Below are 25,998 nucleotides of genomic sequence, written 5' to 3' on the forward strand. Positions count from 1 at the left end.
ACCGATAAATTTCCTGCCAAAAAAAAAAAAAAAAAAAGTTGTAGATCTGACAACCCTATACAAACAAGGCTGATGCTGTTTTAACATTTATCTCCACAAAGCCTATCTCACCAGGGGAAAAGCAATGAATTCCTCAGATAATTGTGGCTATATAGCTGGCTATATTATTTACTCATTCGCAATATGGTCGAAAGAAGCACTTTAAAAGCCAATTAAATGGGATGAGATTCTTATGATTTAATCTTCCATCTATAAAAGTTTGATCAAAAAAGTGTATAGTTGTAAAGAGTTTATCATTTACCACAAATTTGCTTTTACAGATTTTCTTGCTCCCTGACTTTACAGCGATGCTTAACGTTAAGTGATGATGCTGATATGATTCACAGGCAGAAGTGGGGGATGTGCCTACAGATACCTGGCCTCCGTTAAAAGAGATATCCAGTCGAAACCACTCCTTCAAAGGTAGGATGAATTTAGTTTTCACAGCAAGATCTTCTCCTTTGACAAGATGCATCTGAATATGCAAGTGGCCTAAAAGGAAAATTAAAGCTCATGAAAATGACAAAAAAAATAGAAGTGAATGAAGTAGCTACACCTTTTCAACAACTGTCCGAAGAAGCAACCAGACTAGATCACCTTCCTTCTTCCTTTAACAAAAATCAAAGCAAAACAAACACAACTTCATTCCTTTGTAAAGAAGACATTTATTTTAAGCTTCAGGAAAAAAGTTGAATTTGAAGGCCACATTTGATAGTCATTGTTCTCACTAAACTGCCACATTGGCAATATCTTCCTTATTCTATACAGATATATTTGCCAATAGATAGAGCATAAGAAAATGACAATATCATTTTAAAGTTCTGTTTCATACTTACCCTCTTCGGTAAGAAATACAGAAGGCGTGCCGTACATCTCATTAGAATCAACAAAGTACAAAATCCCGCAGAGACTAGCCTTGCAGTAATGGAGTAAGTAAAGCCACAATGAAACAGTAAACCTATAAGAGTGAGGGGAAAAAAAGATTCTGCAGATTGATATCATCCAAGAACAGGTAATTACAGTTAACAATGACCAAGTAAATTGCTTTCTTTCCAATGAAGGGATGAATTTGCCTGTGTGTTCATCATGGGAGATCAGCTTGCAAAGCTTGATTTTTGAGACAAAGGAGGTAGTTACAGAAGCTGTAAAAGACAGGAGTTAAGCATCATCGTTCAAAACTAGCAGACATTCTACCTTGCACCAAAAACTCTGTTTCTGTGCCTCTGATAATCTCACATGCTTACCATTTGAATTCTTGATTAAGGCTTATAAAACCAGACACAGAATAAAACTCTGGATTTTAATAAGAGGTGATTTGATAAGAAGCTATTCTAATTTCGATGATTAAAAGAAAAAAACATAATTAGAGCTTTCTGAGCAATTTTGTTTCTTTCAAAGATAAAAGCCTTAAGGTAGAAAAAGTGTCCTACTCTGCAAATGGCATCACTATATGCTAATCGGGACACATATATACTATTTTAAGGCACACATTAGGTTGCTCAGTATCACAGTTCTGGCTGACCAATCTGGAACAACTAATCTAATTGTTCCATTTCTGGACTGGGACTATTTTAGTTAAAAAAAATACTGTACATTTGTGATTTGTGGAGTGAGGACAAAATGACAGTAGTCAACTTAACTAGGACACATTTAGCCACGATATATGATCCATCAATCACTCAGCAAATATTTGCTGAACACTTGTTTGAAGTCACACACTATGCTAGTGACCAGCAGTTCAAAGATGGAGAGCTGGAAGTAACTGAATTTTGCACATCAAACAAGAATCAGGGTCAAAACAAATGCAAAAAATTCTCCCCATCACCCCAGGAACCAATTCAAAATTTGGGTTAAAGTATCAGCGACCTCAGATTCTTTGGGGATATATCCAAACAAGTCCTTTAGAATATTCTGAGCTTTATAATCTGGCCTCCGAATCAGTGGTAAGATATGCAGACAGATGGTGCCACACGGCTCCCTCCTGACCCACCCAGCTGAGCAAGCTCATGAAGATAAGTTATTACAAGGAAGCTTAGCAAGAACATACGCTCAGTAAAGTGACTCAAGATCTTTCTACAGCCAGCAGCATAGGAAGAATTAAATCACTCTGCTAAATCCATCCAGTCTGAGGTGAACCAGGAACCATTTTCAGCATCTTCAATTCAGCAGAAGGAAAAAAAAATTTTGAGTTTTGCTGAAATCAACAGAGAAGATCAGAAGTAGTAAGATTTCCAGCAGCTCATCATCCAATCTTCCAAGACAGAAAAGGCAGGACAAAGGCCGCAATCTGTGCTGGCTGTGGCTGGCTATGCTGCAAATCTTGTGAAGGCCTCAGGCTCCAATGCCTTGCCCCCTACTCATGTCATTCCTGGGATGGACATATAAAGTATAAGGCAAACTGAGGATTGCTAAGTGCAAGAATAACTCATGAATACTTGGAGGTTTTCAGGTCCACAAAATCTGCCTAAGCTGTACAGACCTCAACATTTTCCCAAAGCATGTAACAAAAGATTTGTCCTCTTCAGGGATTCTACTAGCCTGCTCCAGTTCTCAGAGAAAAAGAGCCTAGCCCTACCCACCCCCATCATCTGCCCATTCTTACACTGGGTAATCTATCCGCTGGCGTCGGGTGGCCTCCAGCTCACGGTTCTGAAACCTTGGGAACTTCTTCACAATGCCTGTGTTCTCTCCACTGGAGGCATAGAGAAAGCCCAGGAGGGTGACCAAATCTGTAAATGACCAGACAGCTGCCTTTCAATTATCTCCAGAAAAGCATTGTTCCCAAAATCACATTCTTTCTAGAACCCTCTGCCTAGCTTCGAACATTTAAACAAAATAGTCTGCAAATAATAGCAAACATCTATTGAACGTGGACTATGTGCCAGGTGCCTGCTAAGCATTTTACAGAGCTATCCCAGTTAGTTTTCAAAGCAACTCTATAAAATAGCTTCTATTATTAGTCCCATTCTACAAATGAAAAGTCCGAGGCATACAGAGGTAAAATAACTTGCCTAAGGTCACAGAGCTAATAACTGGTAGAGCCAAATTACCGTTTTGAGCTCAGGTTTTATGTGCTCCACTCTTTTACATGCTGCCTCTATTGTTAAAGAAAGCGTTTTGAATATATATAATACTAGTAACAGTTAACACTTCAGCAGCACTCACTATAGTCCACACTGCTGTAAAATAAGGATAATTTAATTCAAAAAAATTCATTGAATCCTCATTATTATTCCCAGTCTACAGATGAAGAAATGGAGGCACAGCTGCCAAAATAATAACTAATATTTATTTAACACTTAGACTATGCCCAGGCAATATGGTAAGCACATTTCAGAAATAATCTCATTTAATTTCACAACAATCTCTGGAATGGGTTCTATCATTATCCCCCATTTCACGGATGAAAAAACTGAGCCTTAGAGACGGTTACATAATAAGAAGTAGAGCTGGGATTCAAATCCAAGCAGTTTGGTTTCAGAATTCATGCTCAGGTTAAAATTGCAGGTTTTTTTTTCTTCTTCTATGCAGACTTTTCTAATAAACTCAACACATTACCCTATGCAAATATTCCTAACCATACCCCTTAAAACTAGAGGGCCGTCCACTTTATTTTGCAAATGTGGGAGAACTCTGTGGCTCTAGAAAAGAGGATGTCCACAAGAAATCTTAAAGGGAGAACTTAGTTACTTCATCTATATTTAATACCTGCTGTTTTAAACAAAGCTAATGGGAGCTTCTTCTTTCCTATGCTCCCCTCCCTCCAAAGAGAAATGAATTTATTCAATTCAAACTAAGGATAAAGATCATTTTTCTCTTTCTCTAAAACGCTCCTTGGTTTAAGGTCCATGATTAAATAGCGGCAGCAATCTATTTCCCTGGGCTTCCCAGAGAGGGAAGAGTTGATTTCTGTGCAAGTTTCCAAATGCCAAAATGAGCACAAATTACGGGAGCCTCAGCCTAGGACGCTAAATTCCTCCGCTCTCATGTTTTATCATAGAAAGAGGTACCTCTGGTTCATTATAAGTTGGAAATCATAAGAGCAAAGTTTTCATAACTTCAGACTTCTCTGTGTGTGTGTGTATGTGTACAATATATGTATATATACACACATTATAATTATGAATTAAATAAGCCAAATTTTCCTCAGCGCCCGCTTTATTACTCGTTTCATTATGTAGAGATACATTTGGAAGCCTGAAACGGTGGAGTTATCACTTTCAAAAGAAACACGACGAACTTTTTTTTCTTTCCAATTTGAGCTCAGTTAGGGCACGCTGGCCTTGCTGGTCTGCGATGAGGGTAGGGAGAGGGGATTCGAAATAGAAATGCTGCAAGGGTGTCTTTGGAATCTGGGAGAAAAAAATTACCCAGAGTTTGATATCAGCCCAAGCTTAGTTTGGCTTCCCTCGTGTCGAGTGGCACAGAAAAGACCAGATGGCCATGTTAGGCCCCAGGTGGCCTTCTGTTACTGACGACTATTGAGTTATCTAGTGTGTAGTAGAAGCATTTATCAAAATGAGTGGGATGTGATTCTGCCCTACCCGATACCACTAAAAGGAGGCTTCGCAGAGGAGGTTTCCAAAGTGAAAGGAGTTAAAAGTAAGTGTTGATGAGCCTCTCCCTTATTCCAGGATCAAAGTAAAGTGGGTTAAACAGGAGAATCTGCAGCAAAAGACAGTGGAGGGAAAATCTAAGACCCAAAGATCTAAAATCATTGTATGAGAACACATACCTTTTGTGTCCAACAAAACCAAAACAACCGTGGTTTTTTGTTGTTGTTGTTTTTTTTTTTTTTGGTAAAATCTGTAGTTTCAATAGTTTCATGATTTGGAATTCTATTGTAATTATCCCTCAGGATTATATTGTTTTTCCAGTTAATTGTAAATAATTAATAAGAATGAAATTTTATAGCAGGAAAGGACTTAAGAATTCATCTAGCCCAGAAAAAACATATAGGCTTATTTTCCAGTAACTGACTGTGGTTGCTTGGAGGGCTGTAATTGCTTAGTGATGGTTCTCACAGAATGGGGAGTAACAGCTCTAGGGTTATTTACCATGAAAGAATAAACAGACAGAAAAACGTAGATCTAAAAAGAGGTGTAGTGGCTTGCCCGATTTTCTCTAGGATGTAAGATCCAAAACAGAAGAGACATTACTTCATTATTCCATTCCCAGTGCTCAGAACAGAGCCTAACACTAGATAAAAATTCCAGAAGTATTTTGTGAGTAAGTGAATAAATCAACGAACAAATGAATATCATTGTGGCCTAGTCAGGATTTGAATCTCATCTTGACTCAACACTTTGCACAATTCGATAACATACCCCATGCTGCCTAAGCCAACCAATAGTCTATCTTTTTTCAGATCCTTCCCCCAAATCAATTCCTTTTGTTTTTTCCTGGAACTTAGGTAGGAAAAAGGCATCGTTATGAAATAAACATAAAATGCCAGAAATACAGTTCAGGTTTGGAACCCACCTCCTGATCGTTTTGCCTATTTATTTCCTCCAATTTTAGAGTGAGAAGAGGCACTAGGTATTATATGATGTAAAGTCTTTCATTTGGAGACAATAAAAGTGTTAGTGTCTTGTTGAAGGTTGTATAGCAAATAAGAGACCCACATCTGACTCAGACCCGGTCTCCCACTGCAGACCAATGGGCTTTTTGTTAAACCACATCACACTTCGCAAGTCCTCCTGATGATCAGCTGGCCTGCCTCTGGGTGGCCACACGGGTGGTTAAAACCTGGAATATGTCCATATCAGTTAGATGATTGATGCTGCCTTGAACTTCCATGGCCCCGCCACAAACCACACCATGTACCCTGCCCTGGGGTAGAGCCTGGCTCAGCAAGGACCTCCAGCACCGCCCTGCTTCAGCACTAGGGCTAGTGCCCAGGGAGACTGACAGGTCCCTACCTCTTTCTGGTTGTTAAGTATTTCGAATATCATCCCTCAGTGGGGTGGCTGGGAGAGTCCCATAGCCCATTGTCCACTTTGGCTGAGTGATCAGAGCCCTGACACAGGCACCTTCTCTGGGGAAGGTCCCATTTCCAAGTAACAAATGCCTACTCAGGATGTTCCTCAAACACGTCACGATAACACAGCTGAGATCCTTGGCCCATTTGTGAAATTAGAGATAGTCTCATTGCAATGAATAACTGTGACTATAAATCTGTAAGCAGAACCTTTAGGAAAAGAAGCTAAGCTTTTCCAACGTGAAGAAGTAAAGCTTAGAGCACAGGTAACTCAATAATGCTTTCCAAACACAGGACATTAAAAAAGCAGCGGTGACCCAGTGTTTAATTTTCCTGAAAGCCAAAGCCTGAGAACAGGACTTCTACTCACAAGCAAATATGATTTAGGTCAGATCTTCCCCCCAAAAGATACCAGGAGGGGAAGTGAGTGACTAAGAAAGTCTGTGGAATATTAACTACTAGAAGTCTTAAGAACAAATTCCATCCCCAGGAATTTATCCTCCAAACATACTTATATGTGTGCACAAAGACATGTGTACAGGATATTTGGTGAACCCTTGTTGTTAATAGTAAAAGACTAGAACTGACCCATGTGATCATCAGCAGGAGACAAGTTAAATAAATTATGGACCATCGGGCAATGGAATGCTAACCAGCTATTGAAAAGAATGAGGTTGCGTAGCACGTACTGGTACAGAAAAATCTCTGCTGTACCGTTAATGAGTGTGGGGCAGAATTTATAGTATCCCCCCACATGTGTACAAAGAGAAGGAGCTATCACCTTAATGCTTACATGTGCAGAGAACATTTCTAGGAGGAGACACAAAAAACTACTGTTATTGAGTTTGCCTCCAGGACTAGGACTAGAAAATTGAGCTGGGTGGGAACTTACTCTTCCCCCAAACCCTTTTACACCATCTGAATTTTTTTTTCTTTTTTTTTTTACCAGGTCTATGTATTACTGTTTTGGCTAAAAGACAAAACATCTCCGAGCATTTCTATGCAGGCAGGGAGAGGGAGCCTGCGCCTCCATGGATGCTCAATTCGCTTTAAAGAGACAAAGTCCAGTGGGTGAGGAAAACAGAATGATTCACATCGGTAAAAATTCAACCTAAAAAAAGAGTATTCTTCCTAATTTAGAACCTGGTTAGGACTGTATTAGCATATTTCAGAGAGGCGGCATAGCAAAGTCGAAGGAATCAGGAAGCGTAGACTCCAGTTAAACAAGCACCATGAGCCTGGCTTTCCTCTTGGTAAAAAGAAAACGAGAATAATACTCTTTCCCATGGGAATATTATAAGGATTAAATGAGACAATGTGCATGAAAAGGTGTCTTGAACATTGTAAAGGGCAATGCAGATACAAAGCATTCATTAGTGTTATTACTGAAAATTTCAGACTATTGTGATTAACTGGGAAAAAAGAGGAACTAAGTCTTTTTTTTTTTCTAAAAGTATCAAGTATATAGTTCTTATAATTGCAGAAAGTATCATCACGTCATTGACTTGAATAGCCCTGCTGCATAAACCAATATTTTCAGAGACAGGTAAAGTCCAGCTCCAATATTTGACTTAATCTATTACTTTGTTATAATGGAATTTTGTTACAAGAAATCATTCTTCCAATCCAATATATCTGAAGATGAGAATACATTTTTAGTGAAAGGAAAAGAGAGTGGAAAAGAGGGAAATTTCCATGTTCTCCAGTTTCTAAACTAAGAGGAAGATTAGAAAAACGTTCACATAAGGTAGACATTAGGGCAGAACGTTCACTACACGTTGGAATAGCTCCAACCTGCCTTTCCAGTCCTATTTCTTGAATCGCCCATCTATACTCGAGCTTCTCCATGAACAAACACCCAGCTTGAGGGCTTCTATTCCACATTCCCACCCTGTGGCAGCCATTGGTAATCAGTCCACATGGTACCTTCTCCCCAGGCACAAAACAACATGCTCTAAGGAGCCGCATCCAATCACTCCCACTTAGCGTACAAACGAAACCTATTTGCCATTCCTAACATCAAGGGATGCAGACTCATCACCATTCTCCCACCGGGCTGCATCTCCTCCTCTGCGGGGCTCATGCTTTCCCTTCTACCTGGATGCCCTTCCTTCCATTCCTTTCTGACTTTGAAAACTCATCCTTCAAGTCTCTGTTCAAATGTCATCTCCTCCAATGAAGAAGACTCACAACACACCTATCACATGAACACCAATCAAAAGATTTTTCAGTGAATGACTGACTCAAATAACTAGTTCCATGACATCACCCAGCAGTACAGACTAATGACTGAGTGTGGCATTTGGGAACCAAACTACCTGGATTCAAATCCCAGTTCCATTGTGAATAGCTGTGTGACCTGAGATAAGTCACTCTACCTCTCTGAGTCAGTTTCCTCCTCTGTAAATATGGCATTAGAGCACTGAGCAGATCTAAATCAGATACTCACCTAAAGCACTTAACACAGTGCCTGGCACATAATGAATGATCAGTAACGGAAAGTAGCTGTTCCTATTGGTACCTGTGTTTACCTTCCACATAAGCACCTAAAAAGAGGAAGGGATCCTGTCTGCATCTTCAAGCCTCCAGACTTAGAAAATAAATTGGTACAATAATAGGTGCACAATCGATCTTTAATTGCATTGAACATGACCCACATCATATAGGGTGGTGGGTAACAACAGAGGGCTAAGGAAGGCCGAAGAATAGAGTTCATTTCTAATTGTGGGGATCAAAAAGAAAAAAAAAAGATAAAGCAAAAGGCTTTGGGGATTGAGTATGAGGAGGGTGGAAATTTGAGCTGGCTACTGAAATAGGGGTGTAATTTTGCCAGGAAGACGTAGTGTGGGGGAAAGTGGTGGTGGGGAGTGGTGGGGGTGGGGTCAGGGAAAGCAGGTATCCCAGGTAAAAGGAACTGCTTTAGCCAAGGCATAAGGGTAAGGAATCAAACTAATCGAATGCAAACTAGGAGGGCAGGTGCACAGGGCGAAGATGAGCTCACACGTGGTTGCAAAGGAGGATCGCTGACAGGGAGGCTGCAGCCTTAAGCACCAGAGCCCAAATGGGGTCTACCTGGGAAGCAGGAGTGTATGTTGTGCGAGCCCCAAGGAAGGCTCACCCGTACCCCCACATGCTCCCTAATGTGGCAATGAAGCAGTGTGAGGAGGCTGCCACTGTCTGATGGTCACACATACGCATAAGAGAAAAAGGTCTTTGCCCCTTGGCTAAGAGCATTCATCATTCAATCTCATCACTCGATCGACAAATCACTGCACACCTGCCACACGCAGGCACTGCGCCAGGCACCAGAACAAAACAAGCCAGGACCCAGGCCTTATGGAACCTGCATTCTAATAGGAAGACTCTCAACAGGCAAAATGGCAATTAAGCATATTTAAAGACCACGTCTGGTGGCTACGAGGCTATGAAGGGAAACAAAGGTGACGCAGGGGTGAGGCTGCTGTCTTAAATAAGCTGGTCGGGGAAGTCGTCTCGGATAAAATGACATTGGTACAGAGGTTATGAATGAGGTAAGGGAGCAAGCCAGGTAGGTGACCTGGGGTGGAGGGAGCAGTACGCAAATGTGCCAAAGCGGGAATGAATTTGGTATGTTCAAGGGGAAAGAAGCAAGCAGGCCTATGTGGCTGGAACAGATGAGCAAGGCGAGCATGGCAGGAGAAGAGGCCGGGAAGGGGACAGGGACAGATTCCACAGGCCACGGTAAGGGACGTGGGTTGACCTTTAGTAACTGCAGTGGGAGGAACCACTTGCAGGAGCTGATGCGGCCCGCTTGTACTGGTTGCTGTGTCAGGAATGAGGGCAAAGCTGGGCAGCCATCTGCAAGCTGTGGCCAGAGTCCAGACAGGGATCCATCGATGTGGCTGAGACCAGGATGACAGCAACACACATGGTGAGAAGCAACTGAATATGTGATACCATCTGAAGATCGGGGCAGCAGGACCAGCTGACCTGTCACAACAGGACATGACAGGAAGAGAAGTCCAGTGGGCTAGAGTTCCTGGCCCAGATGGTTGATTTCTTTATCTCATGAGTTCACACATGAGTCAGACACACGTGTGACTGGTGAGGGACAACAGCTAAGGCTTGGTCCCCTCCCCAAGAAAACAGACAATAGTAAGTGGAACCACAGGTGTAGTGTCCCTGGCCCCCTATGGCAGCAGGAGCAGGTTTAGCAGAAGGCACGTGGACGAGCCTGGGTACACGAGTGTCCTGAGAGGCTGCCCGTTTCTGACCCCGGGTAGCTTTACTCAGCAGGCCGGGACAAAAGTCTGCTGCATCTCAACTGAAAATCAGACGGCCAGCCTGGCCTGGCACGGGTGCTGGAGGAGGAGACAAGTCGCAGAGGCGCATGTGTGGGCACATGCGGCCCTCACCTCGGGAGCCTAAGCTCGGCCTTTGGTGCACGGGACTCCAGCCGTCCTCGTGGAATGTCTGTGCATGGGGACTTTGGCTCGCTCTCTTTTTACAAAGGAAAAGGAAAATGAAAGCAAGTCAGGCGGTACTTCAGTTCAGAGACAGAGCCCTCACAGGACACCAGGCACTTGACACAGAAAACGTCCCCCGCACAGCCCGCACCGGCACCGGCTGTGTAGGCTATGACCAGACATGAAAGGCACCCCTGCGGCTCCCTAATGCCATCTTGTTGTTCTGACTTGACTCTTGTTCATCAAGAGCCGAAGAAAGAAGTCCCTGCTAAGAACAAGCCGGAGGCCTGGCTACCTTCCACCACACAGCCATGTCAAGAACAAAGGTTGTGGACACCTTCCACGGGGCTGCCGCAGACGCTCTTTGATTCCTCTTTTAAAGAGACGGAGAGGAAATGCTCCCCTTTTACGGTGAACCAATCATAGCCGTGCAAGCAGAGCTAGTTTGAGGGTGCACGGAGCTCCCCCTCTTCAGTGACTTTGACTCTTAGAAAAGGTTTTCCTCTGCGTTCTGCTCGTGTTAGATTGGTTTTCACCCCAAAAGTAATAATCTGAAGAAGGTGAGGAGAAAAACCCGAGCCCTGTGAATCTGGGGAAAAAACAACACAAGAAAGAAAAGACGCTTCACATTTTAAGGGTACATGCGGGTGCCCTAAGAACTCAGCCAGTCCGTAAGTGACTTCATTTGAAGACTTCCAGCGTGCAATTCAGTCATTCTTCAACGAGAAATATGTGATTTGCCAAACGTAAGATGGAATCATTAAGCCCTGACGAAATCGAAAGCAAAGCAAAACTGTGGTCGTGTGTGCCCCATGCTTCCTTCTCCTCAGCAAATTAGGTCCCCCTGTGGAAGGCATTGCAAACGGAGGCTAGCATGGGGTTCTGCCTGGAAGAGGGATGCATGCTGATCATCAAAATGCACGCAGCTCGATTTCAGACATTTAATTACCACCCACTCTATCCTCGATGCACACACACAGACACACACAAAAGGAATGTGCCTTCTTTTTCATACATACCTCTTATTTAAAGCACCGCACACACGTGACATGAGCCCCGCACGGAATAAGGCTATTAAAACAAAGTGTAGAATAAAATCGTATAGAACTATACACACACACACACACACACACACACACACACACACACACACACAGAGAAGTGTATGTAAAAACTGGTGGAATCCAAATAAAGTCTGTGGCATGGCTAATAGTATTAGATCTACATCAGTTTCCTGGTTTTGATTCTGTACGATTATTAGGGAAGAGGTGGACATTAGGGGAAGTTGGGGAAAAGATACACTGGACTTGCTACCATTTTTGCAACTTCCTGTAAATCTATAGTCATTTCGAAATAAAGATATGTTTTTAAGGCCAAATGTGTTGGTTCTATGGCAAGTGGCCTCTGACCAGCTAGCTATACTATATAGTTTCACAGGCCTTTCAGTTTTCCTTGTATGCGAGGCCGTTTTGGGGTGGTCCCAGGAAACACCCACTGCAATTGCTTTTGCTGTGTCCTTAAGTCACCTTGCCCCAAACCAGTCCTCTTGAAGATAGGTGTCAGAAGTGTCCCAGGGAAGGGCATGCTGTCACAGGCTCGTGCCTGAGGACTTGGCCACGGTAACTCTAGATCAAAGTCCCACCAGCTCTACCCCTGGTCTAGATGTTCTCAAGAGTCGTGGGAATGTGTAAATGCTGCGTCAGAGTCATAGGAATGTGTAAATGCTGATTCCAGGGCCCTGCCCCACAGATCCTGACTGAGTAGATAAATGAATGGGGCCTAGGAATGTACATCTGCAACAAGAGTCCTGGGTGATTCTGTTGCAGTCTGTCCCTAGGGCCACACTTTGGGAAATGCTACTAGATCTGGGTGGCATCCAGGTTGGCTCTCCATTGCTGGGTAGGGAGAAGAGGGGCAGGTGCTTGGCATCCACATAGCTAGGTGCCCCTTGCACCTTTGGAGAGAACATCCGATCCCTTTTCCTAAGTGTGCGCAGCCAGAGAGCTCCAAGCCCAGTGCTTAAGAGAGGCTGAAAAGGGCATGGGAGCCTCCCGTATGGATCCTTCGCTGGCTGTGACCATGTGGTATTTAGGATAAAATGCAGAGTTCGGACTCCATCCTCAGGGCTACTTTTTACTCAGTGCCGATTATGTGCTAAGCAAATTACATCTCATTTAATTCTCACGACACTGCTCTGAGGAAACTGTTATTCTTTATCCCCATTTTACAGATAAGAAAACTGAGGCTGTGCAAGTTCCAAAGTTACACAGGCAGAAAGAAAGTGGCAGAGCCAAGATGGAGCCCGGGTCTGCTTGGCTGAAAAGTCACTGCTTCACTGAAATTAACTGACATTGGAGGGATTTTTGAGGAAAGATAGGAGGAAGATTTTGCCAATCCTTGTTTCAGTGGCATTAATGCTCCTTTCCAACTTAGAGCAGACTCAAACCTCTCAAGGTCCTCCTGAGGCCATGGCCCCTTTACCCCTCTCACTTACATCTTAAGTCCTATTCTCTCCTACTCTGTCTCCCCTCTTCACCTTTTCATATCCCTTTTCATCCCCAAAGTCCAAAATCACAGGCTCCATTTTCCTTGTCTTCCCCACCGTGAATATAAGAATTTTCTCTTGCCATTCTCTTATGACGCGGGCTCTCTGAAAAAATGAGAACTAGGTCCCTAGCAAGGCAAACGACCTACCGTTTTCAAAAGGACACTGGGGAATCTTGTTTGCTCGAAGGTTCCAAATATAATCCATGTTCCACTCAAGGCACACTTGATGGTCTTTGAAAGGGCGTTCAAAAGGCGGGACTGGCTTCAGCAGAGTAAAATTCTTTGCTACGGCGTGTAGCGAGTTTTCCTCCCATTTAACATTCATGTCTCCACCACTATATTTGTGAGTAATCCAGGCATGGAGTATGACCATGGACACGGAAATGGAGTGTCTGATGAAATAATCATCTCTGTAAACCATGATGCTTGGAAATTTCACATGTACTAGATGCGTCCTGCTGGTGTGGAGATGTTTCTCATTCTTCCACCTTTTTTTGTATACTGGAACGCTACTTCTGAACTCAGATGAAACAACGGCTTCCAAATTCACTACACAAGGCTGAGAGCATAAATACTCCACCAAGACTTCAGAAATGTTGCGAACATTTCCTTCGAAGACGGTGAAATAAATAAAGTCTTTGTAAGCCACGCTCTGCTTAGCTTCGGGTATCACCAATGTCGTTAAGGAAGTCTGCCGGCCCAAAGATGGCACGAAATTCTGAAAAGGGGAAAAAAAGAAATACAGAAAGTTTAAAAATGATCGTATTGACAGATAGGGGACTCGTGATTTTCCTGGGATAGAAAATATCCATCTACGGAAAGCAACAAACGTGGAAGATAAAAGATATCAGAACCACTACGGAACAATTGGAGAAAACCCAACACACACAAACACGAATGAAGATGAGGCCATAGGAAACTCTCTCCCCAGACTCAGTAGCATCTGCTGATCAAAATGTGACTTTCAAACTACGTGGCAGTCATTCCAGAGTTGGTTTCCAAATGGAGGAGCTTGTTCATAACACATCCAGTCACAGCGAATCTGCCTTAGAGTGAAAAGAGACAATCTAGCTTCAGGCATTTCCAAACTATTGTCCTGACTTCAAATGCTGGAGAGATGCAGCCAAATCAAAGGGTGACAGAAGAGCTCAAAGTACACTGGAGAGAGGACATGACACGGACACCAACCTGGCCTCTTTTTCTCTTGTAAATTCTGAGCCAGGACAAGTACGCATGATGGATGCGCCAGTAGGAGGTTTCCACTGCTCCAAATCGCACACAGGCAAGCTTGGACCGCAGACTTGGTTGTCTGGTTCCTTCACTACGGATGGTGCTACACAGGCCAAGAAAGATTTTAGCTCCCCATTTATTGATCTAGTTCTCTAAATGGCCGAGGCCTCTCAGTGCGGACATTCCTTTCAGGAGAAATCTGGGAAGTTTGGTCATAAAATCAAGGCACTGTTTGGAGCACGAGGCACTGATTTATGGGTGATTTAGAAGAGAGCTCTTCTAAATCAGACTTTCGGCATTGTGTTCAGGCATCCAAAACACAGTCGCAAAAAGGTTACTTTGGACCGCTTCACACCCATTAGTACCACTATAAAAAACAAAAAAACAAAAAAACAAAATAACAAGTGTTGGAAAGGATGTAGAGAAACGAACGCTGCGCATTGCTGGTGGGAATATAAAACGGTGCAGCCATTGTGGAAAACAGTACAGTCCTCAAAACACTGAACACAGAATTACCACGTGATCCAGCAATTCCACTTCTGGGTATATACTCCAAAAAGTTAAAAGTGAGACTCAGAGAGATATGTTTCTAGACATATACCCATGCATCATTCATAATAGTTAAGAGGTGGAAACAACCCAAAGTCTATCAACGGATGCATGGATAAACAAAATATGGTACATACACACAATGAAATATTATTCAGCCTTACAAAGGAAGGAAACTCTGACACATGCTATAACTGGATGAACTTTAAGGACATTATGCTAAGTTAAATAAGCCAGTCACAAAAGAATAAATACTGTGCGATTCCACTTGTATGAGGTCCCTAGAGGAGTCAGATTCATAGAGACAGGAAGTAGAATGGTGGCTTCCAGGAGCTGGAGGAAGAGGAGGAAAAGGAGTTATTGTTTGATAGGCACAGAGTTTCAGTTTTGCAAGATGAAGAGTTCTGGAGATGGATGGTGGTGATGGCTGCACAACAATGGGAATATACTTAATGTCTCGGAATCGAACACTTCAACATGGTTAAAATGGTAAATTTTTATGCTATGAATATTTTTATCACAGTGTTAAACAAAAGGTCGCTGTGGTCTTCTCCAAAGAAGGAAGAAACCAGGACCCCTTTCTTCATTTCTGGTTTAGGGCTGTAGGAGGGGCCAAGGGGGCTAGGACAGGAATCATGTTTACAAAGGGCAGCGACACGAGGCAGAACGTGGCCAGTGTTCCAAAGTCTAAACCAGCCCTAAAGCAGCGCAGCTCCAGGTGAGAGTAATTCTGACTGGGGCACCTCGGACAGGCGTCATGGATGGAATGCTACTACATCTGGGCTTTGAGGGATGAAGAGAAGTTCTTTAGGTAGAGAAGCAAAGGGCAAACACTGCGAGTGGTGTGAACAGCTTAAATAGAGGCAAGGAAGCAGGGAAACGCCAGGGGGTTGGGGGACCAGCACATAGCTCAGTTTGGCTGGAGAATAGATGGGTGGGTGGGGGGGGGCATTGCATACACAAAGGACATGGGGATATAAAGTTGAAAAAAGAAAGGCAGTGTCCAGGCTCTGGAGGACACTGAGTCCCTGCCTAAGGAATGTGAGCTTTTATTCCATTGACAGCAAAGAATCAACGAAGGTTTCTGTAAGGGGGGATAGTGTTTCCATTTTAAAGCACTGACGGTCAATTAGAAACAAAGCTGACAATCAAGAAAAATGAGCAAACGACATAGTTCTTTGATAAGTAAATTCTCATTCTTAGTAAAGAGAAATGCAAATTGAAAGTACACAGAGATGCCATTTTTAACCTCGTAGTCACAGAGATCAAAAAGCTCAGTAAGGCATCACACTGGCTGGAGTGTAGGGAAGCATAGCCTATTATTACTGCTGGTGGGAATGATCTCTATGGATCCCAATCAGGCAATATCTATCGAAAGTATAAATGCACCCACTCTCTGGCCCAATAATTCCTCTTCTAGGATTTTATCCTACAAATATACTCAAATTTGTACAAAACGTTGTACGTACAGCTTCTCATTGCAGCACTGTTTATAATAGCAAAAGATGGAAAACCTAACTTCCTGTCAAGAGGCAGCTGGTTAGATTAATTATAATACATCTGCTCATGGAGTACGACACAGCTATTGAAACGAGAGAAATCTTCACGTACTGATAATGGGATGATCTTCAAAGCTTTTTTTTTTTTTTTTTTTTAAGCAGGCCCAGAAGTACCATTTAGTTTTTTCTTTGGTTTGTTTGTTTGTAACGAAAAAATATATATATACTGCTTGAGCGCACAGAGTATTATTGATTGTTCACATGGAGGAGGAAGAGGTGACTGGAAGACAGGGTAAGAAAGAGATCTGCACATATTTCCCAAAAATGGGGGCGGGAAGGGAAGCATCAGCCTTAAAAAATGAAAATGAAAAATGTAGCTTCTCCATATTACAGAGAGAGACTAGGAGAGGGGCTGGCCATTCCCTTTGATTAGTCATGGGAAGAAATAGATAAAGAGGAAGGGTACAGTCCAAACTGTCCACCCCCATAGGGAGAGGTGTAATTATTTTATGTCCTCGTTTATATTTCCAAATTACAGGGGGAAAACAAAAATAGAAATGATCTTACAATTAGAAGTAGAGAATGTTAGAGCAAATGAGCCATTGGCGATGAGCCAGCTCACCCCATGTTTTGGACAAGGAAACATGAACCAAGAGGAGACTGACTCTAATGTCACCCAGCTGAGCAGAGGCAAGCCCAGGAGCCCGGCTCCCTTTCTCCACTCCCTCTGCCACATTCTCCGCCCCACAGTGCACGACGGCAAGACTAAAGAGCTGCCACTTTACAGCAACCTGAGAACTCCAGGCGGAGTTTCAGGCTTTCGCAAGAAGAGAGATACACGCAGCATTTGCCCACAAGTGGCAGTTTATTCATTTGGCCATGCGTGCCAAGATGTGGCCCCCTTCTCGAAATGGGAATCAAGCTGGTTAAGCCCACACCAGAGTCCCGCCGAAGCCAGAGAAGCAGGTGCTGATGGAAGCTGGACCACAACAGTGGCCAATGGGTGGCTGGCACGTCTCATTCTAAAAGCCCCTGACGCTCCCCTTACTTGGTTCCACAAAAGGAAACATTTGCTTAGTTAATGAAACAATAGAGAGCAGAGTCCAGGGCGTGCTGTGGTATATTAAATATCACATTGTGTTCTTTTCAAAGAATGACTTAAAACCTCTTCCTCATTCATGTATGGTATACCTTAAAAACTCATGTAAGTCCAGTTCTCCACTTTGATTTTTTTTATTTAAGCACATTTTTATTGCTGATGCTAGGAACTCTGGCAAAAGCCTCTTTTAAACAGAATGCTGGGGGAAAGGCTATTTGATTTCACCAGATTTCATTGCAAAGTGCAGTTAATAATGATCATGTTCATTATTTCACATCTCGTTGCTGAAAATGCACCAGCCCACTTTTCCGCATTGATAAGCGCAGTGTGCTGAGCATGGCTTCAGTTTTGCTTGACTAACCACAACTTTCCAGATCTCAGCCTTGTCATCACAGAGATCACCGGTGACAGATGAGAATGAAAAAGGTATAGGACATCTGACTGCATACCTTCTCTGGGGCCTTCCCTTGAAATCGTTTTAAAAAGGATCTCCATATACTTACATGAAGATTATTTTATTTTCACCAGCTTCAAAACATGGTAAAAGTAAATCCAAAGTTTGTGGGTTCTAGAAGTATGCTAACCAATCCAGCAGCCACAAGTCACAGTAAGCACTCTGTGTGGCCAGTTCAAATTGAGTTGTGCTTTAAGTGTAAAATATACACTGGACTTCAAAGACAATATAAAAAAGGAATATAAAATAATCTCAATAATTTTCATGCTGATTACATGTCATAGTGATATTAGGATACAGTGAGTTAGATAAAACATATTTCTAAAATTAATTCCACTCTTCTGTTTACATTTTTTATGTTGCTACTAGAAAATTTGAAATTACATTTGTGGCTCACATCGTCTTTCTACTGGATGGCGCTATTCTAGATTTGAGGTCAGCAGACTTTCCCTGGGAAAAAGGACCACATGGTAAATATTTTAGATTTGTAGGCTACTCAGGGTCCATCGCAGCTACTCATCTCTGTTGTGGTATCAAGAAACCAGCCACAGACAACTCACGAGCGAATAACCATGACTGTCATCCAGTACAATTGTGTTTATTTACAAAAGCAGGCAGCTGGCTGGATTGCCCTATGGACATTGTTTCCCACCACTGTTCTCAGTTATCAAACTTTTATTCCAGATAAAGTTTTGAAGAACACAAAGTGACAGAAGACATCCCTTTTTAAAGAACTATCATATAAGAGAAATGAGATGAATAACCCAATTAGGCATAATTTTATACATGTATAGTTGATAGAGCTTGATTTGTTATTTTGCTAAGGTTCCCTGGTGGTGGTGTTGACATCTCGATATTGTTTCTTTGAAGAAAGATCTAAGCAGGATGAGAAGTTGGAGCTAGGCTGGGCAAAGAAATATAATTCCATGGACTGAGAATGATTATTTGAGAAGTTGGAAAAGCTTGAGCGACAGCTAGGGTACAAGAAAAAATCAACTGCAGGGATTAGGTAATGTTTTCATAATGTGACGGGGGTGTGGTAGCCCCAAGGAGGATCTCAGAATTTCTGTATGTAGTTTTAGGAGCATGGTCTAAATCCCTCAAGGAGTTAAGATCTCCAGTCTTTGGGGCATCTATGCGATGAAGGAAGCTGGCATCTTGTGGCTTGGAGCAGGCCCAGTGGGTAGCTGCTACTCCATGAGCTGGGGCTACCTCTGTTGTGTACAAAACCAACACCGATTAGTAACACATCATACTCTAAATATTGATTAAGCTGAAGCTGATTTCCTGGCTCAAGTCATATGTGTGGTTATAAGCTATTTCCTGCCAGGAAAACTTGAGGAGGCAATTAACTTGAAGAGTTTCAGCTACAGGCATGACACGTCTCCAACCTTCATAGGTATTTTCACATGCCAGGTTGCATTAACATAAGCAAAAAATTACCAAAACGTTTTTATTTAGAAATTATGAGGTCAGAATCCACGTCTTATTCATTGATATGCCTCCAGCTTCTAAGATAGAGCTTGACACATCTTATGATCTGGGTGAGCGTTTCTCACTGAAATAAAGTACCGGGCATGGGCATTTCTGCCAGGTGTTTTGGTGGTCCATTTCGGGTCTCTGATCCACAGCCCTGGGGTCACCCACATATAAACCAAAGGACTTGATCCAGTTCTGTGTACCCACTATCATTTCCTGACATTCACAAGTTATTTTTTCTCAGGGTAGGATGAGCAGGGGGAGGCTCAACCCTTTATTTTCCTTCCAGTCTCATCAACCTCCTTCCTAAGAGCCCTTTCCCTCTGGCATCTCGCTGGGCCCCTTGGGGTCAGAGCTGAGGTGGGGACTGTGACGTCAGGGAAGGTGGCACCTTGGCAGCCACCTTACCCATATGGGGTAGACTTCTCCCAGCTATTCAGTCCCTCTGATCCTTTCAGACAACTGCCCTACATTCTAGAACTTTTCCATTTCTCCACACCAAAAATACAAAGTAAAATTTTTAAATGTCCTATCCCTCTGTCCCCTGTTGAACTCCTGTTCATCTGGCAAGTTCATCATGTTAATATGATAATGACGAAACGCTGCAGTCATGTCACATATCTGCATTTCTGTGCCAGCCTGGTGGAAATAATGCCTTAAAAGCAAAGGCCAAATGCACTATAGCTGTAAGCAAGATATTTGAAGTGTAAGAGGACATTTCTGTGCCTCTCAAATTACGCCATTTATACAGCCACATAGACGTTCCACCTCGGAAGCTACTGATCTGCTCTACACACAGTGGAGCAGGGCTCTGAGCCCTCAAACATCTGTTTCTCCCAGAAGTAAGCCCTGGTCAAAGACAAGTGTCATACGCAGTCACAAAACACTGATTCCTTTGTCTTTGTGTAACGTGTATGTATCAAAATGGGTCGGTTAACATGTGCTCATGATAAAAGACCCCAAACTAGAGATCTAAATGCATTCAGTTTGGCCTGGGAATCGAGAAACAGATGAATTTATGCATCTTCTGGATGGAGAAAAAAAAAATCTATCAATACCGCCTAAACTTCTTTCAGGATGACTGCATCTGATTCCTTTAAACAAAATCAATAAGAAACTCTTTTCAAATCACCCTCCTTTATTCTAAAGAGCTGGGAAAACTTGGCTCTTTTTTTCTACATGATCCACTTGTTATTTCAGGAAGGGACAGAAAATCTTAAATCATTCAAGTCTCACTATGGGAAATTCATTTACACTTACACGTGTAAGTGGGTATGTCTGATATGCAAGCAATAACTGGCTGTTTTTCTCACTCCTGCCTATTCTGCCCCATTGGTCCCCTAAGAAAGACTTGGCTCATGAGGGCTTTCTCTCCAAACTGGCTAGATCAAACTTTCCATAGGTCAAAAGGGTAATTGTATTGGCTTACAAGGCCTACTTTTCCAATTTCTGCTGACTAGAAATAAGCAAAAATTCTGTTTATGTCAACAAAGCATGCAAGTAAGCAGAATGGGCAATAATGTCAATACGAAGTTCAAAATCAAGATATATGCCTGGGGAAATATTCCCTAGTTGCCCAGTCAGTACATACTCCCAAACCTGAGAGCTGGCTGGGGACACACCATCACAGCACACCTAGTGTGCTGGATCCTCTCCCCCGTCTAATGTGATTCGATATGCTATTTCTTTAATTTAAATCATACAAGGGTAACCATAGTTTGGTTTGGTTTGATGCTTTCGAGTACCTCTCGTGTGCCGGGTATTGGGACAGTCAGTCTTTCCCACTCAAATTTTTACCCCGTCCTCTCATGCAGAACTTCACTGAACTTCTCCCTTCAAACCTAATCCTCGCGACAGCCCTACGAGGAACACAGAATTCCAGCTGAGGAAATGAAATGGATACAGAGAGGGTAAGTAACTTGCTTGAGGTCAACCAGCTACTCAAACACAGAACCAAAGTTCCAACCCATATCTGCTAACTCCAAAGTCGGCGATGGTGTGCCTCTTGCCTTCTGGAAACACCCCAAATGATGCCTCTACACCCATCTACCTCTACACCTTCACCGCTGGCTACAGGTGAGTGAGTCTCAGGACCTCCCTCACTCCCATCTTGAAAGGGGGTGGGGGATGGCTACAATTCTGTCGGGTCACTACACTACATCTTATGTCTGGGGAGAGCAGATGTCACCTTATCCATGCACTCACGTGCGCGCGCGCGCACACACACACACACACACACACACAGCACTGAGCCACCGCCCCAACTCTTTTTCAGGTGAGGATGGGAGACAAATAGGAGCTGCCAAATCAGAATCTCCTCAGCAATGCCTCTCCTGCTGTAGGGCCCTCCTGCCCCTCAGTTCCTTTCTCGGGGGAACGGGATGAGCCAATAAACAAGGTAAACGAATCCACTTTCGGGTATTTATGTTCTACTCAAGTCTATCCATCTTCTTCGTGAAATGCCTGGGTTCTTTATGTCTTCTCTTCTACCTTTCTTCCCGCTGCTTCTGTTCAGCCAATTTGTGGCTTCTACACTTTTACCAGCAGGAATAGAAAGGCTAGAAGATAAGAGGTAAACATCATCACTTGGGAGATTTTAAGAGCTCTGGTCAGGATGAATGTGGAAGCTATTGGCTGCCATGAAGTTTGAGGATGATCTCTGTTTTCAAATATTCAGAATCACTCCTGCACAAACTAGACAATTGTGGGCCTCTTTAACTTGTTTTGATCTTCCAGGTCCTGTGTCACACACAGAGTAAGGAATTAATGAATACTTCTAGAGGGATAACCAAAGGCCACTTACAGAGAGAATTCTGTACAAGACTCTGTCACAGCCACCATCTGCTAATGATCCCCAACATACATCTGCACCGTTGATGTCCTCTTAGTTCTTTGTCCTCTGGTTGTCTAACAGGTGTAAATGCCCACTGACCATTTCGGCTCTACAGCTGACATCAATACCAGCCGGAGTGAGATTTGTTTTCTCATTTAAGAAAAAATTACACTTTTGAGACCAGAGCTCAGAATGGACACAATTGCCTTCTACAACTACCATTGTCACAGATGGGGCTGGGTCAGCCTCGGGCTGTTCTAGCCACATCTGGAGGAAGGTAAGAGTTAATGATGTAAGAGAATGGCAAGGGGGTCTGTTGGGCAGAGCGAGCCCTGTATGGACCACACCACTCAGCACCAGTGTGACCTCAAGTAAAGCTCTCGCATTACTTTTTGCTTCCAAGGCCCTCACCCTCTCTGGAGAGGCTCTCTACATCTTGACCTTTGGTGACCTCAGAATTTTCTGGCAGCTGCTAGAGCCAGGGACCATCTTTTCAGAAATCTGCTTGGCATCATTGTGTGACTTATCTTTCAGGCCTCGTCACAATTATTCATGCTTTGGCAGTATCCTAGCTACAGTCACAGTTCCGTTCTTAGGCTGCTACTGAAGGTTACCATGTCCCCGCCAATGGAGAGGGCGCCCATGGCCTCCGGACCCTGGCTCCAGGAAGCAGGCTCCCCATGAGGGTAGGGGCTGAAAAGCATCTGTTCAGAAAGCCACTTTCAACCTCTAGCCCTTGTGAACAAGCAAATCGGTGGGAATAACACAAAACAGGGATTAGTCCCCAAATCACGGACAATCAGCTTTGGAATGCATTCCTAGGCACACTCTGCTCTGCACTTGGACACTGATTCATTCAAACTCAAGTGATAAACTCTGCCAGCCAACTGCTCCTGGACTATATAAACACCTGATCTTTTACCCCTCCATCACAAATGGCGAATATCTTCCAGTGTTACTTTTTTTTTTTTTTTTAACCTCTTTAACATCCTGCTTCTATTCTGTGGCCTGTGCTTCCTGCTTTGTATATTTTAGGCTACTTTAGACATGACCTCACATCCTGGCCAATTGTACAGTAGTTGCTAACTGCAAGACCTTTACTAATGGCCCATATATCTATGCATGAGGGGAATTGGTTACAAGCAGTGAAGCCCAGAAGGCAAATAAACTAGCATGGCTAAGAACTGGGGCTCTGGAAGTAGATTTGGGTTTTAATGTTGGACTACCTATGTGGCCCAGGGCAACTTACTACCTCTCTGAGTATCAGTTACTCATCCGAATGGGGATTATAACAGCTCCTCGCTCACAGGGTCATTGCTAAGATTAGATAATGCATATAAACAACTTAGCACTATTCTTCTTTACTACTACTACTACTACTACTACTACTACTACTACTACTACTACTACGGTTTCCAAATTACAGGATAGCCTTCTCTCTCTAGTGTCTACACATTCCTGAGATCCTACCTATTTTGCTCAATCTCTATCCTCCACTGCCTACCTTCCCTCCCCAGACTGATCACTTCCTCCAGGAAGCATTCCCTAATGAACAGAATGCATCCAATTATGCATTTTTTTCTTGGTTGTTTCATGTTTTTCGTGCACATGTTTACATTTTCCCCAATCTGCAGACTAAACTTCTCTAAAGTCAGGAAGCCTTACCGTTTGGAAGCATCTCAGGTAGCACAAGTCTCTAGAGCAAATCTCTAGTAAGTGGCTAGACCTTCAGAACGACAGTGGAAGCCCCCCTCCCAAGTCACACTTTTCTTCCTTGGCTTTTGCAAAAGATTCTCATTCAGTTGCAAAATGCCATTCTTATCAAAGTCCTTTTACAGTAGCATATCTGAAGCCCATCTGAAGGGAACAGGCATGGTCAGGAAGCACTGACATTTCCCTCTCCATGACAGTTCCCAAATCCATTCTGTCCTTGTCTGTGGAGACATTCATCCATGCTCTAGTTATTTCCCACACATTATTTCCTATAATCTCCCTTTTCAGAGCCCTGCCTCCTCTCTTCACCACCTCTCTCTAGTCTACCCACGATATGTGTCATTTCCCCCTCTTTGTGACCTGTTCTCTTAAATCCCCCTTAGTCCATACAGAACTATAAAACCTGCCCCACCATCTGTCTCTCTTCCCTCAGACCACTCAACCTCTAGGCAATGCTGTTGTTACTCTGATTTCTTGGAATTGTCAAGAAGTGGCCTCTTTTTGCCAGGTCTTAGGGTTTCCACATGGAACTTTCCAGATCACCGGTACATTAATGTTTCACACAATACTCTACTACATCATTTCTGCCTCTGTGGGTAACCAGCGCCTATGGACAGGGATCATCTGTTTAAACTGAAACCCTGTCATTTGTCATGGCAGTTTTATTTATGAGCCCGTATGCTGTAACCTTGTGGCATAAATATTAAATAATAATATCTCTTGGGTGAAAAAAATCATTCACGTTAACTGCCGACTTCTTATGAAAATATGAAGTAAATCCAACCACAAAATTTGGTACTATGCGATTTTAAAATATGAAGAAAAGCATGGATTGCTCAACAGGTAGATGCAAAAGCAGAAATACAATTTGCATTTTTACACCCTCTTGCTTCAAGAAATGAAACACCCAAGAAGTTATGAGTGTTAAAAGAAACTTGAGCTGGGTGGCAAATTTCTTTGGAATCAAATTCTAATTCCTGCAAGTATCTCCTAAGCAGTTTTTAGCTTCTAAGAAGGACTCCGAATAATGACAACGCCACATAAATGAAAAGAATTCTGGACAATGATATTGCTCAATTTTTTTTTTGCATTCTGTGAATTTCCTATTACATCAGTTTCATGATTCAGCATTTTCCATTTCATTTATTTACAGTAATATATGGCGAGATAACCCAAGGTCTCTTCAGGATCCTGGAACATAAGGTAGGCTGGACAGGAAGGGTGTCACCATCAGTAAATTTACTATTGTTTAGGAGAATTCGAAGCAGAAGAAAAGCCATCAAAGGAACTGAAGGACATTTCCCCACCTTTTTCTGAGGGTCTAAATTACTCTGGTATTTTAAATGAGTTGGTTTTGGAAAATAGGTTAGTGCTATTTAGTTGACTAAAACAGAAGCCAAGAAGCGTGCAAATTGCAACTGACATGCCTAAGCCAAACGTATTCTCAGAAATGACAATGTTCAAGACGCAGCGAAAAGTCACCACTCTGGCGGTAAGTGTGTTACAAAGAACTAGATTTCTTTCTGGCATCCGCAACTTGGCTGGAGTGATCATGGAGGAGTTGAAGAGCGCTGGAAACGCGAGGTCCATCGCCCAGTGCATTGGCAGAAAACGGTCCGGGCCATGAGGACCGGGTGGAAACTAAAAGGAGGGTCGGGGCGGGTGGCACTCGCGAAGTTGGGCACGAGAAGGAAAGGAGCGGCGAGAAGGTTGTAAGGAAAGCCCAGGACGCGCAGGGAGGGGGCTGGAGAGCCGTGCGCGGCGGGGTGGGGAAGGAACGCGGGGTAGCGAGGCTCCCAGGTAAAGTGGGGTCAGGCCGGGTCTCGAGGGGCACCTGACCCAGGTCTGGAATGAGTCTGGTAGGGAGAAGAAGGGAAACGAGCGAGAGCGCAGCGCGGCAAGTACGGTCCGCGCCCCGGGTACCCATCCCAGGTGCCAGGCGCGCCCGGGGCGCAGCGACCAAGGCAGAGAAAACTAGCAGCACCGCACCCGTTCCGCGTGGCGGAGGTCCCAGGCCCCCCACCCGCGTCCCCGGAGCCCCGCGCGGAGGGGAAGACCCGAGCAGGGTCCGGCGCTCACCAGGTAGCAGAGCAGGAGCAGCGCGCAGGCAGGGCGGCCGCCGAGGCCCGGG

General features: G+C 43.5%; 1 protein-coding gene across 2 annotated transcripts in view; it reads right to left on the bottom strand.

The window, feature by feature from the left end:
• The window catches only part of SEL1L3 (SEL1L family member 3), a 93,514-nt gene extending 67,522 nt beyond the window's left edge, over positions 1-25,992 (bottom strand). The window contains exons 1-5 of one of the 2 annotated variants that reach the window (XM_011365406.2): positions 25,947-25,992; positions 13,159-13,729; positions 2,642-2,768; positions 876-997; positions 416-531 (exon numbers count right to left, since the gene is read on the bottom strand). In XM_011365406.2, coding sequence (XP_011363708.1) covers positions 416-531; positions 876-997; positions 2,642-2,768; positions 13,159-13,432 — 639 coding nt within the window. In that variant the 5' untranslated portion in view covers positions 13,433-13,729; positions 25,947-25,992. Of the gene's footprint in view, positions 1-415; positions 532-875; positions 998-2,641; positions 2,769-13,158; positions 13,730-14,199; positions 14,360-25,946 lie in introns of those variants that run through there. The other variant, XM_011365397.2, reaches the window with a different exon arrangement.
• Positions 25,993-25,998: the final 6 nt, after the last annotated feature.

This window comes from Pteropus vampyrus, unplaced genomic scaffold (assembly GCF_000151845.1).
Source record: "Pteropus vampyrus isolate Shadow unplaced genomic scaffold, Pvam_2.0 Scaffold5, whole genome shotgun sequence".
Classification (NCBI taxonomy): Eukaryota; Metazoa; Chordata; class Mammalia; order Chiroptera; family Pteropodidae; genus Pteropus; species Pteropus vampyrus.